Source organism: Lentinula edodes (assembly GCF_021015755.1).
Source record: "Lentinula edodes strain Le(Bin) 0899 ss11 chromosome Unknown C8R40scaffold_1, whole genome shotgun sequence".
In the NCBI taxonomy this organism is placed as follows: domain Eukaryota; kingdom Fungi; phylum Basidiomycota; class Agaricomycetes; order Agaricales; family Omphalotaceae; genus Lentinula; species Lentinula edodes.
Genome location: NW_025764307.1, coordinates 1405289 through 1422126, shown reverse-complemented (window position 1 = coordinate 1422126; position 16838 = coordinate 1405289). Strand labels below are relative to the sequence as shown.

Here is a 16838-nt window from a genome sequence, read left to right as displayed (position 1 = left end):
TTTGAGCTTGTGTCATGTTTCCACGAGATAAGGTGCTCTTTTGTTTTTTCTATTCGAGTTTGGAACTAGAAGGTCATTCTGTTGACGTTGCAGACATTTTGTCGTGACGAGTCCGTTCGGTGACAGGAGAGCTTGGTATAATGTAAGACCTGGGTCAGAATAGGTCTTTGGGTAGGTTTTGGTATAAGGGATTTATGATGTAGCGTGCTAGGAGCAAGCTGGAGCTCGAAGGGAGCTACGGGAACTGCGACCGAGGACTGGAATGACCTAAGAGTAGTTTGGATTGAAGGAATTGACCTTTGAAGAGGTTCCTAAGAGGTCCTGAGAGGTCCCTAGGATGTTACGAGGGGAGGTAGAAGTAACAGAGACCGTTAGACATAGAAGCGCTAAGAAGTACGAGTTGTACTAGTTAGGAATGTCAACGTAGGATCATTGTAGATTGTGGTTGATGGAGGTTTTGGATATGTGAGCTCCCAATAAGGTTTGAGCCCAGGAAGGAGGTCCCGGGAAGTGGGGGGGGGTTAGCGGCGGGCATCCTCGGGTGATGGAGGTAGTAACAGAAAAGCGACACATAGTTTGACGTAAGGAGTAGCTTCGACATTACCTAAATTGAGGTCCCAGAGCTTGTGGAGCAGTTGGGGAGCTCAAGGAGGTTCTGTGAAGGTTGGCTCACCAAGGCGGTAGGCGTTGGGGAGCTTTAGTATTGTTCGAGGGAGCTCGGGGACTCACTCGGATGGCTTAGACATGAAGTAAAAGCATATATTGGGTCGTATCAACAATTGTAGAGACAAAGACAAGAGAAGAGAGATAGAGGTAGAGAAACTGAAAGTAAAGAGAAATCTGTATGGTTAGCAGGTACAAAGGGACAGGGACTTGACCTATGTAAAGGGTGTGTGTTCAAAATATACCAAGCTAGTGATCTTTAGGATATAAGGGTACTTATATAAGCAAGAGGAAAGAATCAGAGAAACATTGTATGAAGTGGGCATTCAATGGGGATGATCTAAAATACATGAGGATGGGCTGATGGAAGCATGGATGAGCTCCCAGGTCTGTCAGGCAGTAGACGGCTGTGGAGGTATTGAGTTCCTGGTGGCAGTTTGGGGAGGTCTGGAGGTGGCATCGGGAGGTTCCCAAGAGGATAAGGGGAGGTTTGGGGGCATTACTTGGGAGGAACAAGGAAGTTACAGTGTCGTGGTTTAGAGCCAGTGCATGACAAGTTGGTTGTCCATGAGTAATTGAGCCATTTGGCTCTCTGTCAAGTCCATGCCTCGGGCCTCCATTCCGCCGCTTGGTATTCCGAAGATCTACCTCTTATTGTAATCTCTCCTTATTGTTCTTTCTCGTTACACATACCCTTTCGTTCTAGTCTCTCCTTATTGTCTTTTACTCTACCCTGCAGGTACTACTCGTATAGCTCCTAGTAGTTAGTCTAGCGCTCCGCACCAATGTGCCAATCCGTAGATATAAATACTGCCTGTACGCTACTGTAGTTCCTCAGTTTAATTATCAATTTAGATTCCCTTTCCACCTTAGATCAACTTAGATCACCCTTCAACTGAGTTGATCCTCTCTTGTCTATAAGTCTTCTGGCTTGTCGCCTTGAAGTACTTCTCACTCTGACCTTAGGACTTATAAGTTCTTTGGTTTGCTCCCTGTCATCGGCAATACCGCCGCCCCGACTTGGCTGCTCCTAGTTCCTCCCTTCTCTATTCTCAATCTCCGGGAACTAATGACATAACGGCAGTGTTGTTAATAACTTCACTACTGTCCCACTCGACCCTCCACACTTAGACACCTCGTAGCCTTTGGTACAGTTACCTGGTGTACATGATCTTAACAATACCTTTGGATACCATCCGGAAGCTGATGGGCAGACTGAACATGTCAACCAAACCCTCGAATAGTACATCAGGATCTACTGCTCCTACCAGCAAGATGACTGGTCGCACTTGTTACTGATTGCTGAGTTCGCCTACAACAACGTGCCAAATGTCTCCACTGGTATTACGCCTTTCTTCGCCAACAAGGATACCACCCCAACATTTCCGCCGAAGTTTACTTCGTTGCATCGAGAGGGTAAACAATGAAAGCAAATTGAGTGTTTATCCTCTTCCCTTTATTGCTTACTCTCTCCTTCTTACTTATATTTATTCACAATTACAACTACTTATACTGCAACTAATTATTTCTTACGCTGCTTTGCAGCCCGTTGCCTTGGCCCTCCCTTTTCCTTTCTCTTTCCGGATCTCCACCACAGGCCTCCGCGGGGACCCCGAAGTCTCTCCTGGTGAAGAGCCCCGCCAACTGCGGGCCGTGGCCACCTCTGCCATTCTCTTCCTCCTCTCCTCCAACTCCCTTGCTGCAGCTTGCTCCCGTGCCTCCTCAGCCTTTTTCTTCGCCGCTGCCACTGCCTTCCTCTCCTTCATTCGGCGGACCTTCTCCTGCGCCCTCCTCAGGATTTCTTCCTCGTTCTCCTCCAAGTCTTCATCCTTGAGTGAGGTGGGATTGGCAGGGGGTGCTGGCGGCTGACGGAAGCCCAAAGGGCTGGCAGTGGATGATGAGGTGGTGGTGGTTTGGGTATGGCTGCCGGACATTGTTGGACTGTGAAGATTTTGGAAAAGTTCAGGCCATAGCGGCAAAACCTGGCCCTTTTTATAGGGACAAATTGGCGCACGGACCAGATAAAATTTTTCTTTGAATTGTGTTTGGTTTACGGAGAACCGGAAAATTCTTGGATGACTAACAGTAATCCCCAATGCAGACAGCTTTTGGAAAATTTCCTTTGATGACTGATGGTAAAACCCAATACTAACGGCTTTTGAGGGCTCAAGCCTAAGAGGGGGATACTGTCAAGTCCATGCCTTGATGCCCCACCTCACTGCTCGGTATTCCGAGATCTGTCCTTTATTGTCATCCTTATTGTTCTTTCTCACTACACATACCCATTCACTCTAGTCTCTCCTTATTGTCTTTTTCTCTACCCTGCAGGTACTACACATATAGCTCCTAGTAGTTAGTCTGGCGCTCCGCCCCGATGCGCTGATCTGTAGATAAAAATACGACCTGTACACTACCGTAGTTCCTCAGTTTAATTATCATCTTAGATCACTCTCTTAACGTCCTCAACTTGAGTCTCTCTCTGTACTCTCATCACTCTCTAGTCTTCAAGCTCGTTATCTTGAAGTACTTCTTGCTCTGGCCTTAGGACTGATAAGTTCTTTGGTCCGCTCCCCGTTGTCAGTGTTACCGCTGCTCTGACTGGGCTGCTTCTAGTTCTCCTCTCCTCTATTCTTGATCTCCGGGGACTAGCAGCGTAACAGCGGTGTTGTTAATAACTTCACTACTGTCCCATTTGACCCTGCGCACTTAGACACCTTGTAGCCTCTGGCACGGTTACACGGTGTACATGATCTTAACAATATCCTAGCACATCATAGTCCTCATATATTATCAGGCCTCTAACAGCTCTGCCATATGTCTCCTTGATATCTTTTGAGCCTGTATCCAAATCTCCTTCATACAAGCCTCGAGTTCTTTATTGGAACAGTGTTAAGCTTATATAAGGCAAGGTATTCAAAATTTTTATTTTGAAGTGATTTCCCTCATTCTTTTTGCATTTAACACATCATTGCAGTATTCTCTGAGTCACTCTCTCACTACATCCCATCATCCCAGTAGTGTCTTCAGTATACCACCAATAGATGCATTTTTTGAGGAGGAATGGGGTTGAGAAAAGCAATCACATCACATTTAGATATTCCGAATTGGGAACGGATATATTCGGACTGCAAAAAGAAAAAAACTCAATTGTTCACGAAATTATGCAAACGCCTGTAGGAATGACGTCTCTCAGGAATATCGGAAAATGACATTTTCTAAGATATTTTGAAGAAATTATCAAAGATTCTTAAGATTAGGAGAATTCTTAAAAGATGATTCGCAAGATTTAGGTAAAGTTTGGTGTAGCAGTGTAGTTCGGCAAATCTACAATATCTGTGAGTTTATTCAAATCTTCACCTTTTTCAAAACCGTCACGAATTCTTGTCAGTTTTTCCGGACTAGTACCACTCGGACCTAGAGAACAAAACATGAGCAGATCCTCCAGAAATGATTGGATGAAGAGAAACGTACCATCCTCGTGTATGTACTCCTTGATAATTTTATACATGTGCTTTATTTTCCTGCGAGTTTCAGATGCAACAAGTCTTTCGTGCAAAGAGATGGATGATGTTCCTGAACGCATCATTCGGTTATTTTGATCAATCATCTGTCTGTAATTCTCGGGAAGTGAATGACAATCTTTGAGGAAGTCTGTCATTTCCTCAACTGGTGAATTTTAGCAACCAGAATGATAATTGTGTTTTTGAATAGAACGAGCTATACCTGTGGGTTCACGAGGTCGCAATAATCTTGATGATTGTGAGCCAGGCCAGCCTTCAGCAGATGGGGGTTCTCGCGAAATAACATCATGGCGTCTGGTTCTGATTGGGAGACCGGGTTCGCTGGATTCTGCATCCATGCTTCTGCGTCCTGGCTGAAATCCGACTGCTGCAAAAACCTCAAAAAGTCAGCGCTTGTCATGATAAAGTAACCGTACACATTCGTACCGCCTTCAGGCATCCCAGTACTGACAATACCCTCAGGGACGATAGGGACAGCAAGTACAACAGTCCCGACGACGAGAAGGGCACTTAGGATAGAGCATGAATTGACCATTGTAAATGTCAAGAGAGATTTGGAGTAGGCGGAAAGAGCTTGAATGAAGATTTAGTGGATATCGGATGTGCACGGCACTAAAGTTTTAGGAGTCCAGCTCTGAGTATACGAACTGGGGGAACTGCTGTTCTCTTATACCGTTTCGGAAGTTTTCGGAAGGACGCGCAACTGGAAGCGAACGGTTGCGAGGAGGATGGGGCTAATCGGGGGCGATGATGGTTCAGGATGCTCAGCATGGTGTTCAGGTCCGACTCGGCTACCTTGTCTTCTGGTCACTCTGTAGCAGTCCGTCGCTCTGGATTCTGAACACCCGTATGCGTGATATACGCTAAGATTCTGCAGATGAAGTAAGTATAGTAAGTGTTACCGGAAGGTGCCAAGGCCTGGGGACGATTCTTCCATAATGCTGCATTTAGTTCAGACCTTTTCAGACCCGACCAGAACTCACTCACCATATCCAAAGGAAATTGAAAGCACTGAAGAGACAGTCTGAGAATGAAACGATATGTGAATCATCTCTGCCTCAGAAATCTACAACACGCACCAATATTATTACGAATTCGACTTCTTGATCCCCTTCAGATGACAAACGGGTTTTCGGTATCTTTTGTAAATGCCCAAATGACAAATATGCTTAGACTGACAATGAGCGCATTGGCGTGTAGTGTGAACCATATTGCTTGAGCTATTGGTGAGTGGGGCCTGGGATTAATTATCGGTGTTCACGAGCGCGTAATGTGAGCGCTTACATTTTTCTTTTGCTGTAAACTAACGTCGCTCACCGACTTCACCCATGAGTTACTCAGACAGTGCTTTAATATTACTAGTATTCGTAGAAGTAGTGATAACCATCGTTGTCGTAAGAGTTATAAGATGATTGATCAGTCTCTCCGTCCATGCGTGTACTTCGTAACCTCGATTACCCTTTATCTCTCTGTATATCCATATGCGTGGACCGTTACACATGCGGCGCGTACAGAATAACAGATAGTGCTTGTGCCAGCTTGAAGTGACGGTAGAAGAGGACGTTTGTGCCCTCACCCAGCTCGCCCACACGCGTGAACGCTTGGTATCTGGTAGTCATTAATCTCTGATTCCATTATCGTCGCTTGAAGCAAAAGCACGACCACACTGTACAGGTCTCCCATGGTGCATTGCGAGAGTCTGCGGGATCCCTAAGGTTTTGCAGTGGCAATATCCATCAGCTTCCGCAAATCTTCCCCTTTCTCAAAACCTTGACGAATTGTTTCAAGTTTTCCAGGACTGGTACCACGCGGACCTAGAAAATAGAATGAAGACTCTTGCAAAGAAAACCCACAGAAACAAAGAGACGCGCCATCCTTCTCCACATAACGCGTAAAAATATTATATAGATAGCTTAGGTTTTTGCCATGTTCACGCGCCGTGTCGAGGTCCACTCACATCGTTGGAGAACCGGATCCGACTGGAATTAAAGCTGCTGCCGCATCTTTGTACTTCTCGGGAAGGGAGGACTGCTTTCGGAGATATATGATACGCTCGGAATATGTGAGTTTGGCTATATAATGGCAAGAAAACTTGAAACGACGGGTAAGAACTATCACCTGTGTCACGAGCACGACGTTGAAAGGACCAAAGCCGTGTGCTAGACCAGTTTTTTTCAATGGATGGGGTCCTTGTGTAGTATCATTATGGAGTTGTCTAGTTCTAACAGGGAGACCAGGTTCACTGGATCCGCCGGGCCTACTGCAGAAGCACAAGAAGAAGAAAGAATAGTTAGAGCTCGTCATAATGACATTACAGTGGTAATCGTACCGATACTCACCGCCTTCAGGCGTCCCAGCACCGGCGGTACCATCAGGGACAATAGGGACAACGAGTACGACGGTCCCGATAGTGAGAAAGGCAGTAAGAATGATACGTGAATTGAGCATTATGGATTTTGAGAGGGCAGAAAGAGCTTGAGTGAGATTCGAGTGAGATCGAATGTGAGGTGCACGGCACTAGAGTTTTGGGAGACCAGCTCTGGAAATTCGAACGGGGGAAGATAGCGTTGTTTGATAGCCTTCAGAAACCTATTAGAAATCCGACCGGATTTTTTGGCAAGTCACGCTGAATGTAAGCGGTTGGGAGGGGAGGAGATGGGGGAGGAGAGTTCGAGACTGGAAAAAAGATGGGGACGATGATGATCCATGATGCCCAGTTCAAATCCGACTCGGCTACAATCTTTGCTAGTCCTTTCGTTGCTCTGAATATGCTGATATCTGCTCATGCGCGTGAGATTCGTTGAGATAATTGGTAGAAATTTTTGCGGCAGGTGGAGGATTATGACGAAGACAACTTGGCTGAAATTCAGGACGGCTTTCAGGGGAGTCGGAGGCAGTCAGTATATCAGGCATTTTGAGAAGCAGGAGTGTCTGCTCAGAGAGATGTTGTAGTAAGCGGCTGTAGAATCGGTACGCGAAAACGCACAGAGAGAAAAGGACCAAGACGGCGTTCCAAAACATCCCGTTCCTTCAAATTCACAACACGCCTCAAACTCTAAGCCTCGGCTAATTTCAACATTCAACCAACGATGATAAAGGGAGAGCAGATTGGTGTGTGCTGTGTAAGGAAGTATTCAGACGATGTTCACCGAAATCTAATACAACATATTTCGTTCTGTGCTTAAGCATTCTATCAATTGCACAGGATTGATGATGAGGTTGTAAAGTTTGTCCGGGCTTTGACCTTGCTAGAAAGCTTCGCGGAGTCCAGATTCTGCTTATTCAAAAGATCAATAAGTAGATAACAAACAGTTATGCCTGCAACATCTATCGACATCGAGTGCCACGCCATCTCCTTTTCCTTCCACGCAGCAAGTAGCCGTCACAGCCTTGAAAGTTTGAATTGGCCGAATGAATCGTCAGTCCATCAGGCCTTCAGGGTTCAGTGTGGTGAGAAACATCGAGGAAGATGCAAGCTTGGCTGCGCGCAAGAAGAAATGGACCAAGCATGTCCCGAAACATTCCGCTATTTTGACTCCTCTCAATTATCCAACATTCAGAAGGAGGAGGAAGGGTGCCGCCCATGGAGACAACGGGGATAGCGAGTACGTCGGTCCCGGCAGCCAGAACGGCGGTGAGAATGATGTGTGAAGTGACCGTCGTGGTATGTAGGTAAAGATAGCTTAAGCGAAAGTCAAGTTGGATTGGATTTGGAGTGCACGGTACTAACGTTCTAGAGACCAGGTCTCAGGGCTCGGATGGGAGGATATACATAGCTTCAGAGAATATCTCGGAATGTTACTGAATGTTGCCCGAAGGGGCGATCCATGCATGATAATTGTGCCAAGTTCAGACCCTGCTGGTCCCTCGGTCGCTTTACTACTCATATGCGTGGTATTCGCCAGCTTTTGAGAAGAATTTTCATTTAATATAGAAGCAAGAGGCGTCTTTTTATCCAGCGTTGGTATAGGAAATGAACGTTAACCATTGTCATGCGACAGCGAGATAGTATATGCAGGAGATGGTAAGTACCTGCAAATACTGAGCGCTGAGCACTAATAGCTTGCATAATTATCATTATGTATCTCCATATGGAACTTTGCGTTCAAGAATGAATTATGCCATTCTCGCGGATTGGAAGTGTCAGGAGTAGCCTGTAACAGCTGGAAATCTCTGCTTTGAACCAAACTGAATAGATAAATAAGGGTAAATGAAGTAACCAACCTTGTAGCTTGGCGTGCGGCGCGTACATAATAATGGATATTGCTTGATTTTTGTCGAAAAGATGAGCCCTCATGTCCATGCGCACGCGTGAAGTGAGGTCGAGTGCCAACGCAGGTGAACACCACTTGGTTCATGGTACTACAGTCAATATACTCGAAGTCTGATTCAACCGCCGCTGAAACCATTGTGCCATACTAGTACCAAAGCTGTAATCGTCGCTTGAGGAAAAAGCATGACGACGGGTGTCATGGTGTATTGCAAGAGTCTGCTGGGCCTAAGATTTTGTAAGTTTCATGAGCTTATCTAAATCTTCCCCCTTCTCAAAACCTTCACGAATTTCTGCAAGATTTTTAGCGGTAGTCCCACTCGGACCTAGAAAACAGGTTGAGCAGATCCTCCCGAGATGATTGGATTGAGGGAGACGTACCATTTCCCTGTATGTAAGTAACGATGAGTGTGTGTATATCGCCCATTTTCCGGATAAGTTTTGGGAGGTATTCAATGTCCTCAGCCGAAAGATCAGTGTTGGGTTGACGGTGCATTCGGTTAAACACATCCATTAATTGTCTGTAATTCTCGGGAAGTGGATAATTTCTGAGGAAATCCGCGTCTTTTTCAACTTCTAAATTTCGGCAAGCGGAATGAGGACTGTATATTTGAATGGAACGAGCTATACGGTCTATACCTTCATCATAACGACGTTGAAATGACCTTGATGATTGTGAGCCAGGCCAGCCTTCAGCAGATGGGGGTTCTCGCGAAATAACATCATGGCGTCTGGTTCTGATTGGGAGACCGGGTTCGCTGGATTCTGCATCCATGCTTCTGCTTCCTGGCTGAAATCCGACTGCTGCAAAAACCTCAAAAAGTCAGCGCTTGTCATGATAAAGTAACCGCACACATTCGTACCGCCTTCAGGCATCCCAGTACTGATAATACCCTCAGGGACGATAGGGACAGCGAGTACAACAGTCCCGACGACGAGAAGCGCAGTGAGAATAGAGCATGAATTGACCATTATGAATGTCAGGAGAGATTTGGAGTGGGTGGAAAGAGCTTGAATGAAGATCGAGTTGATATCGGATGTGCACGGCACTAAAGTTTTAGGAGTCCAGCTCTGAGTATACGAACTGGGGGGAACTGCTGTTCTCTTATACCGTTTCGGAAGTTTTCGGAAGGACGCGCAACTGGAAGCGAACGGTTGCGAGGGGAAGACGGCGCTGATTGGGGGCGATGATGGTTCAAGCAGCTCAGCATGGTATTCAGGTCCGAATCGGTTACCTTGTCTTCCGGTTACTCTGTCGCAGTCCGTCGCTCTGGATTCTGAGCATTCGTATGCGTGATATACGCTAAGAATCTGAAGGATGAAATAACGGAGCGGTTGATGAGGTGTCGACTGACGAACCTTCAGGCGTGTTATGGAGAAAAGCAAAAGATTGTCAGCGGATTTTGGAGGAGTCGATGGAAAATCCACCTTGGATGCCAGATATACTGAGGCCACTCGCAGCCATGACGGGAACCAGGCCTGGAACCAGCTGATGAACTTGACCACATTGTATTGCTGATGCTGTCCATGTGTATTTTGCCTTCTGTCAGGAATCCAATCGGAATTTTCCAGAAGTCACACTGAAGGTAAGTGGTTGGGAGGGGAGGAAATGGGGGAGGAGAGTTCGAGACTGGAAAAAAAGATGGGGACGATGATGATCCATGATGCCCAGTTCAAATCCGACTCGGCTACCATCTTTGCTAATTCTTCTGTCGCTCTGAATAAGCTCATATCTGCTCATATGCGTGAGATTCGTTGGGATAATCGATGAAAATTTTTGCGGCAGGGGGAAGATTGTGAAGAAGACAACTTGACTGAAATTCAGGATGGCTTTCAAGGGAGTCGGAGGCAGTCGGTATATCAGGCAATTTGAGAAACAGGAATGTCTACTCAGAGATGTTGTAGTAAGCGGCTGTAGAATCGGTCGCGAAAACGCACAGAGAGAAAAGGACCAAGACGGCATTCCGAAATAGCCCGCTACCTCAGACTGGTCTCACAGTAGTACTCCTTTCTTCTAATCTATCCCTTCGGCTTCGGTCGTCGATCCCTCCAGAAAGACAACAACCGAGCCAAAACAAAAACCCTTCACTAATTGCAGTTTTCGCAGAGGAGCCTGGGGATGACGATAGCATACGACCCATGATCTTGGCTGATCTTGGACAGCCTCATTACTTACAGTGTACTCAATCCGCTGCCTTTCATCGCTCGAAGCGAAATATGTGTGTACTTGTTGTTCGTTAAGATAACCGTGTGGGTCAGAATGTGCACAGCGGTGAAGAAGGCGGCTTGCGGAAGCTTATAGAAGCTTAAGTAGTAGCGAAAGAGAAGGATGTGAACGCTAAGAGAAATTCGGGGAATCCAGATTCTGCTTACTTAAAAGATCAATAAGTAGATAACAAACGGTCATGCCTGCGACATACTATCTATCTATTCATCATTTGAAGATTCATCGACACGCCATCTCCTTTCCTTCCACGCAGCAAGTAGCCGTCACAGCATTAAAAGTTTGAATTGGCCAAATGAATTGTTAGTCCGTCAGTCCATCAGGCCTTCAGCTCCAGATTTATGGTGAGAAACATCGAGGAAGATGCAAGGTTGGCTGCGCACAAGAAGAAAGGGACCAAGCGCGTTCCGAAGCATTCCGCTATTGTGACTACTCTCAAATATCCAACATTCAACCTCGTGTGTTGTATAAGGTATTGCTCGACCCCGATTGGAGGTGATGGTAAGCGTCTCAAGCAGTGCCAAAGTTGAGAATCCCGGGAGGAGATAATTTGAGCTTCGACATGCATGAAACAAAGACTTTCCGCCATGAGCACTGTCCGTGTTGTTCCAGTTTACAGCAGACAATGACAAGCATTTCACCGGAATCAGATAAAATTCATTTCTGTTACCCAAAAACTATTGATTCATGATGGTATATTCGAGGGAAGCCGCGTTGTGACCTTTCTCAAAATCTCGGCGGATTTTCCGAATTTTTTGTCTGCTATCACCTTGCGGCCCTGGAAAAACCGATATATTATATCTCTGTCAGCATTGGGTACTGTAGGTGGAACAAAGGAGAGGACTGATCACCTTTGTTAGGCGGCATATAAAGCTCGATTACAGAAGCAAGGGTGGTCACGGCCTCGCGATCTTTAATTATATCGAGGTAGTCGTCATCATCAAGCGTTTCCGGTGCCTTCTCCATGTTACTAGAAAGTCGGTCTACTATTGCCTTGTAGTTTTCGTGCAAACCGTGGTATTTTCGGATCATATCCATCTTTTGGCGCAGCCCTTTATCATAATACAAAGTCAACTGAGAATTGCGTGGGGTGAAGGAAAAGATCTTAGATCTATACACACGTCGGTTGATGTATTCTCGAAGACGACAATTCTCACAGCTTGGAAGGTGATTTCCAAGCTGTTCTGGTGACGGGACATTGGATGAGCGTCCGTCAGCAGATGATCCTTGTCCTTGTCTCCGTGAAATACTGCTGCCAGCCGCATTTCCATGGGGCGACGACGGTCCGCCCACCAGCAAAGAAACTCCTTTCATACCGTCTTGAAGAGGAACACCATCTCCCACTGCTAAGGAAGAGAGAAAAGGGAATTAGAGATCGACAAGGAAAACATTGGTAACAGTGTACTTACCGAGACTGCCTTGTAGATGAGGAAGAGGAGCGCCTGATCCAGGTGTTGGCGTGGTACCAGTGACGTCCCCGGGGACAACAGGGAGAGCGACTGTGATGCTCCCGAAAGCGAGCAAAGCGGAGATAATGATGCGTGAAAGGACCATGGTGGAATTCAAGTAATGTGCGAGTTGAAAAGATGGAGAATGAAAACGTCGAGTTGAGATTCGTACTTTCGGGTGCACGGCACTGTAAAATTTCTTTTTCGAGACCAGCTCTGGGGATTCGAAGGGAGGAAGGGGAGGGTGGTCTTCACACAAATGAGCGTTCAGAAAACTTTCGTTTCGGGATTGTCCGGATTTGTTGCAGGGCTGAAACGAGGTATATATTCACAGCAGATTACTGAAGGGAAGCGACGGGGACGAAGGTCAAAAACCCCTCAATTAAGTACTAGTCGCTTGAAGTCGATTCCATGCTGACTCATGCTGAGCGCTGATTGAATAGTCCCAGACAATATGACTCACGACTCGCATAAATATTCACTTCCATTAACCTGATTGCATTTGGTGGTATGTAAATTGTGCGGGAGATTCACTAAAGGCTTTGAAAAAAACTCTTCATACATAGCTTGGAGAAGCTACCAGGAGAGAACTCGATTGAACGCAAGGCTATGCAAGGGAGGGGATTGGAAGAATCAATACCCACAAGTACCCACACCCATTCGTGGATCTTGATTTGGAGGTAGGGTATTCGCGTGTCAGTGTGATACCCTCCCTAGGGTTGTCGACAACTCCCTAATGTATGCCAGTGCTTCCGAATTATATTGGCCACCTGTCTATCCCTAACTCTCTCCGCCTCACTCCTCTCTTTCGACTTCGTTCGACTCCTCGAACTCCGGCGTTGGTGCTCCCGTGGGTTCGGGCGAAGATGTAGCACCCGAGACTGACTTTGCGGTAGTACTCCATGGCCAATTCGATGGACGGGAGACCTTTGAAAGCGAAAATGCGGGCTAGTTGGAACCCGCCAAGAGAAGAAGAGGAGAGAGTAGTGGTGTGTACTTGTTGTTAGTCGATATAACCATGTGGGTCCGAAGAATGTGCACAGCAAATCATGCCTGCGATATACCATTGTTTGAACATCGATATTGAGTGCCACACCATCTCCTTTTGTTTAATATACCTTCCTTCCTTCCTTCCCTTCCAAGCGGCGACTACAGCATAGAAATTTTGATTTGGACGAATGAATCGTCCGTCCATCGGGCCTTCAGCTTCACTGAAGGGTTTACAGTAAGAACCATTGAAAAAACACGCAAGCTTGGCTGTGCGCAAGAAGAAAAAGACAAAAACGGCGTTCCGAAACATCTAATCTCTCACATATTGCTTTCTTCGAATCTATCTATCCCTTCGGCTCTACAAACTCCTACGTCGTCGATCCCTCTAGACGATATTGAACGGGTCTTTGAGATCATTTGGAATCACCCTTCAAACTCAAAGCCTCGACTAGTCTCAACATTCGACGAACAGTAGTAAAGCGAGGGGATCGACGTGGTGCTGTGTAAGAAATTTCCTCGACCCATAGAGTTCGAAAGTCGAAAAGCCCGCGAGGAGATGAAGAATACTTTGAGCTTTATATTTACAACCTTAGTCCGGAGAGGTTCCCCAACCTTGAACCGTTGATTTGTAGGCTGGCGTAGAAACTCAGTTCCATCCCCAGTAGGCAGGATCTCACTCATCGTGTTCACCGAAATCAAATACGACATATTTCATAAATTCTGTGCTCTATATCACACTATCAATGAATTCTAGGCTCCGGAGAACCGTAAAGAATCACGTGGAGGTTTTCTGGGTAATCACCTTCCTTGAAGGCTTTGCGGAGTTTCTCAATTTTTGGGTTCTTTACTAGAAAAAGCAATATCTCTTGTCAACATTGGGAAGGTGGAATAAACGAGAGGACTGATTACCTTCGCCAGACTGAGGCTTCATATAATTCTGAATTACATCTGCAAGGGTGAACACGTTCACGGTATCATGAAATATTATTGCAGATAAGGGAATTGAAGGTTTTTTCTTGTCCATCTCCATGCAATTAGAAAGTCGGTCTGCTATTTCCTTGTAGTTGTTATGCACATTAGGGAAATTTTTGATCAACGCTATTTTTTGCCGCAATTCTTCATCATATTCTAAAGTCGACTGAGAATTGTGTGGGGTTAGGGAAAAAATCCAGACACACACCTTGCTTGCTTAATTTCTTAAAAGGAACCTCGGGGCTTGATCCTGGTGGCGGAACTCCATGGGGCGACGACGGTTCACCTGCGAGCGGGGAAATCGACGATCCCTTCATACCGGCTTCAAGATCTTTCATTGTCAAGGAAAAGGGGGAATCAGAGAATTGACAAGGAGAACATTGACAGCCTGGGTGCTTACTGGGTTTCAAGTCATCGCCTTGCATACGAGGAAGACGACGAGCGCCTGAACCAGGTGTTGGCGTGGTACCAGTGACTCCACCCCCAGGGACAACAGGGAGAGCAACTGTGATGCTCCCAAGAGCGAGCAAAGCGGTGAGAATGATGCGTGAAAGAACCATGGTGGAATCAGAGCAATGGGCGAGTTAATATTTGGAGTATCGGGTGCACGGCACTGTAAGGTTTTTTTTTTTCCGAGACCAGCTCTGGGGATTCGAATGGATGAAGGGGAAGGGGGGTTCTTTATATTAAAAATGAGCCTTTGGAAAACTTTTCGTTTCGGGATCGTCCGGAATTTATTGCGCAATCAGCTGAAACGAGGTGTTTATATACTTAAATGAAGGGGGAGTGATGCTGCGACAGGGAGCGACGGGGACAAAGAGGGGCCCTACGAAGGCAAAAACCCCTCAAATTGAATGAGAATTTGCAGGGCTCCTGCCCAGTGGGGATGTTCCATTGCGATTCGTCAAGCCTTCAGCTTCAAAGTTTACGGTGGGAAACATCGAGGAAGATGCAAGGGTTGGTTGCGCGCAAAAAGAACTTAAAAGGACCAAGCGCTGTTCCGAAGCGTTCCGCTAATTTTGACAACTTCTCAAATATCCAACCATTCAACCAACTATAATATTGTGGTTACAAGGTAATTGCTCGACCCAATTGGAGGTGATGGTAAGCGTCTCAAGTTAACATATGTTACCAAAACGGACGATGTGAAGGATGACGTCCACGTTTTCACCATTATTGAAAGCTTCGCGGATTTTCTCGAGTTTTTCATTGCTATCACCTTCGAACCCTGGAAATAGCAATATATATATCTGTCAACATTGGGAGGGGTCAAACAAACAAGAGGACTGATTACCATTGTGAGGCAACAGATAATACTCGATGACAGAAGAAAGGATGCCCACGGCACGGCTATCTTGAGCTATATTCATTCTGTCGGCGGCTGTATCAAGTTCTTCTTTCTGTTGCAAGGTATTAGCAAGTCGTTCGACTCGTGCCTTATAATTTTTGTGCACGTTGGGGTGGTTTTTGATCAAAGCCATTCGTCGCAATAGATCTATAATCATAGCAGTTCAATGTTGGGTCGAAAATTGCGTGGGGCTAGGGAGGGAAAAAAATGTATACATACCTGCCTTTTCTTCGCCAGAAGGACGAGGCGGGGGTGGAGCCTCGTCACCTTGCGCCAGCGGCGGGACATTGCATGAGCTTCCGGCAGCAGATGATGATTGTGTTCGTGAAACACTGTTGCTAGCTTGATTTCCCTGAGGCGTTATTCCACCCAGAAGCAGAGAAACCTCAGGTTTGTTGTGATTTTCAAGAGGAACACCACCTCCGACCGCTGAGGAAAAAGAAAAGTGGAAATATATCTACTAGAGATCGACAAGGAAGAACATTGATCGTGGTACTTACCGAGACTGCCTTGTGGAGGAGCACCTGATCCAGGTGTTGGCGTGGTACCAAGGTCCCCGGGGGCAACAGGGAGAGCGACTGTGATGCTCCCAAGAGCGAGCAAAGCGGTGAGAATGATGCGTGAAAGAACCATGGTGGAATTCAAGTAACGCGCGAGTTGAAAGACGGAGAACAAAAACGTGCGAGTTGGTATATTTGGAGTATCGGGTGCACGGCACTGTAAGGTTTTTTTTTCCGAGGCTAGCTCTGGGTATTCAAATGGATGAAGGGGAGGGGGTGGTCTTTATATTAAAAATGAGCCTTTGGAAAACTTTTCGGTTCGGGATTGTCCAGAATTTATTGCAGCCGGCCAATCAGCCTCAGTCAGTTGAAATGAGGTATTTACCTGGTATTACAACGGACTACTGAGTGATGCTAGGTGATGCTACATAGGTGATGCTGCGACCTGGAGCGACGGGAAGGGGCGAAGGACAAAAACCCCTCAAATTGAATCGGCAATGGGACTTTGCAGGGGTAGCCTGGGGCTCAATGAGATTCATCATTCACCTGGACGTGTTTAAACAGGTTTAAACCCCGCAGGCTGCAAATTCGCATTGCCAACTACGCGCAGCCCGACCCACCCATCAACGTATTGAGTGAGTTCGTACCTGGTTCGCACCATGATCATGATAATTAATGCCTCACGCGCTTCTCGATTCTTCCATCCCGAGTTTTCCTTTCCTGTAGTTTCCTGTGGATTCTCATTATCCACTGTATTCAGCGGACAGAGAAGGGGGGGTGGCCCGGGAGGGACGAAGGTTGAAAAAAAACCCCCCCTCACAATATCATGATGTACAAACAATCGGGGGGAAGTTTCGATGGTACCCCCCGCCTACGACGGAGTGCTTCATTCGTCGTTGGGT

At 46.4% G+C, this 16838-nt stretch overlaps 6 protein-coding genes across 6 annotated transcripts; all 6 read right to left on the bottom strand.

The window, feature by feature from the left end:
• Nucleotides 1-3949: 3949 nt before the first annotated feature.
• Nucleotides 3950-4719, bottom strand: C8R40DRAFT_1164774 (uncharacterized protein; the record flags this gene model as incomplete). The annotated part of the gene is made up of 4 exons (XM_046230562.1): nt 3950-4077; nt 4135-4329; nt 4387-4551; nt 4611-4719. The coding sequence occupies 4 exons, from the start codon at nt 4717-4719 to the stop codon at nt 3950-3952; spliced, it is 597 nt and encodes a 198-aa protein (XP_046092455.1).
• Nucleotides 4720-6137: 1418 nt separating this feature from the next.
• Nucleotides 6138-6632, bottom strand: C8R40DRAFT_1164773 (uncharacterized protein; the record flags this gene model as incomplete). The annotated part of the gene is made up of 2 exons (XM_046230561.1): nt 6138-6441; nt 6514-6632. The coding sequence occupies 2 exons, from the start codon at nt 6630-6632 to the stop codon at nt 6138-6140; spliced, it is 423 nt and encodes a 140-aa protein (XP_046092454.1).
• Nucleotides 6633-8682: 2050 nt separating this feature from the next.
• On the bottom strand, nt 8683-9426 carry C8R40DRAFT_1065045 (uncharacterized protein; the record flags this gene model as incomplete). The annotated part of the gene is made up of 3 exons (XM_046225610.1): nt 8683-8780; nt 8836-9030; nt 9120-9426. 3 exons carry the CDS (start codon nt 9424-9426, stop codon nt 8683-8685), a joined length of 600 nt encoding a protein of 199 aa, XP_046092453.1.
• Nucleotides 9427-11473: 2047 nt separating this feature from the next.
• On the bottom strand, nt 11474-12232 carry C8R40DRAFT_1164771 (uncharacterized protein; the record flags this gene model as incomplete). The annotated part of the gene is made up of 2 exons (XM_046230560.1): nt 11474-12024; nt 12088-12232. 2 exons carry the CDS (start codon nt 12230-12232, stop codon nt 11474-11476), a joined length of 696 nt encoding a protein of 231 aa, XP_046092452.1.
• A 1557-nt stretch (nt 12233-13789) lies between these two features.
• Nucleotides 13790-14648, bottom strand: C8R40DRAFT_1164770 (uncharacterized protein; the record flags this gene model as incomplete). The annotated part of the gene is made up of 5 exons (XM_046230559.1): nt 13790-13843; nt 13896-13963; nt 14026-14244; nt 14297-14419; nt 14489-14648. The coding sequence occupies 5 exons, from the start codon at nt 14646-14648 to the stop codon at nt 13790-13792; spliced, it is 624 nt and encodes a 207-aa protein (XP_046092451.1).
• A 558-nt stretch (nt 14649-15206) lies between these two features.
• Nucleotides 15207-16069, bottom strand: C8R40DRAFT_1164769 (uncharacterized protein; the record flags this gene model as incomplete). Its single annotated transcript, XM_046230558.1, has 4 exons — nt 15207-15316; nt 15368-15583; nt 15656-15865; nt 15937-16069. 4 exons carry the CDS (start codon nt 16067-16069, stop codon nt 15207-15209), a joined length of 669 nt encoding a protein of 222 aa, XP_046092450.1.
• Between the last annotated feature and the right edge of the window lie 769 nt (nt 16070-16838).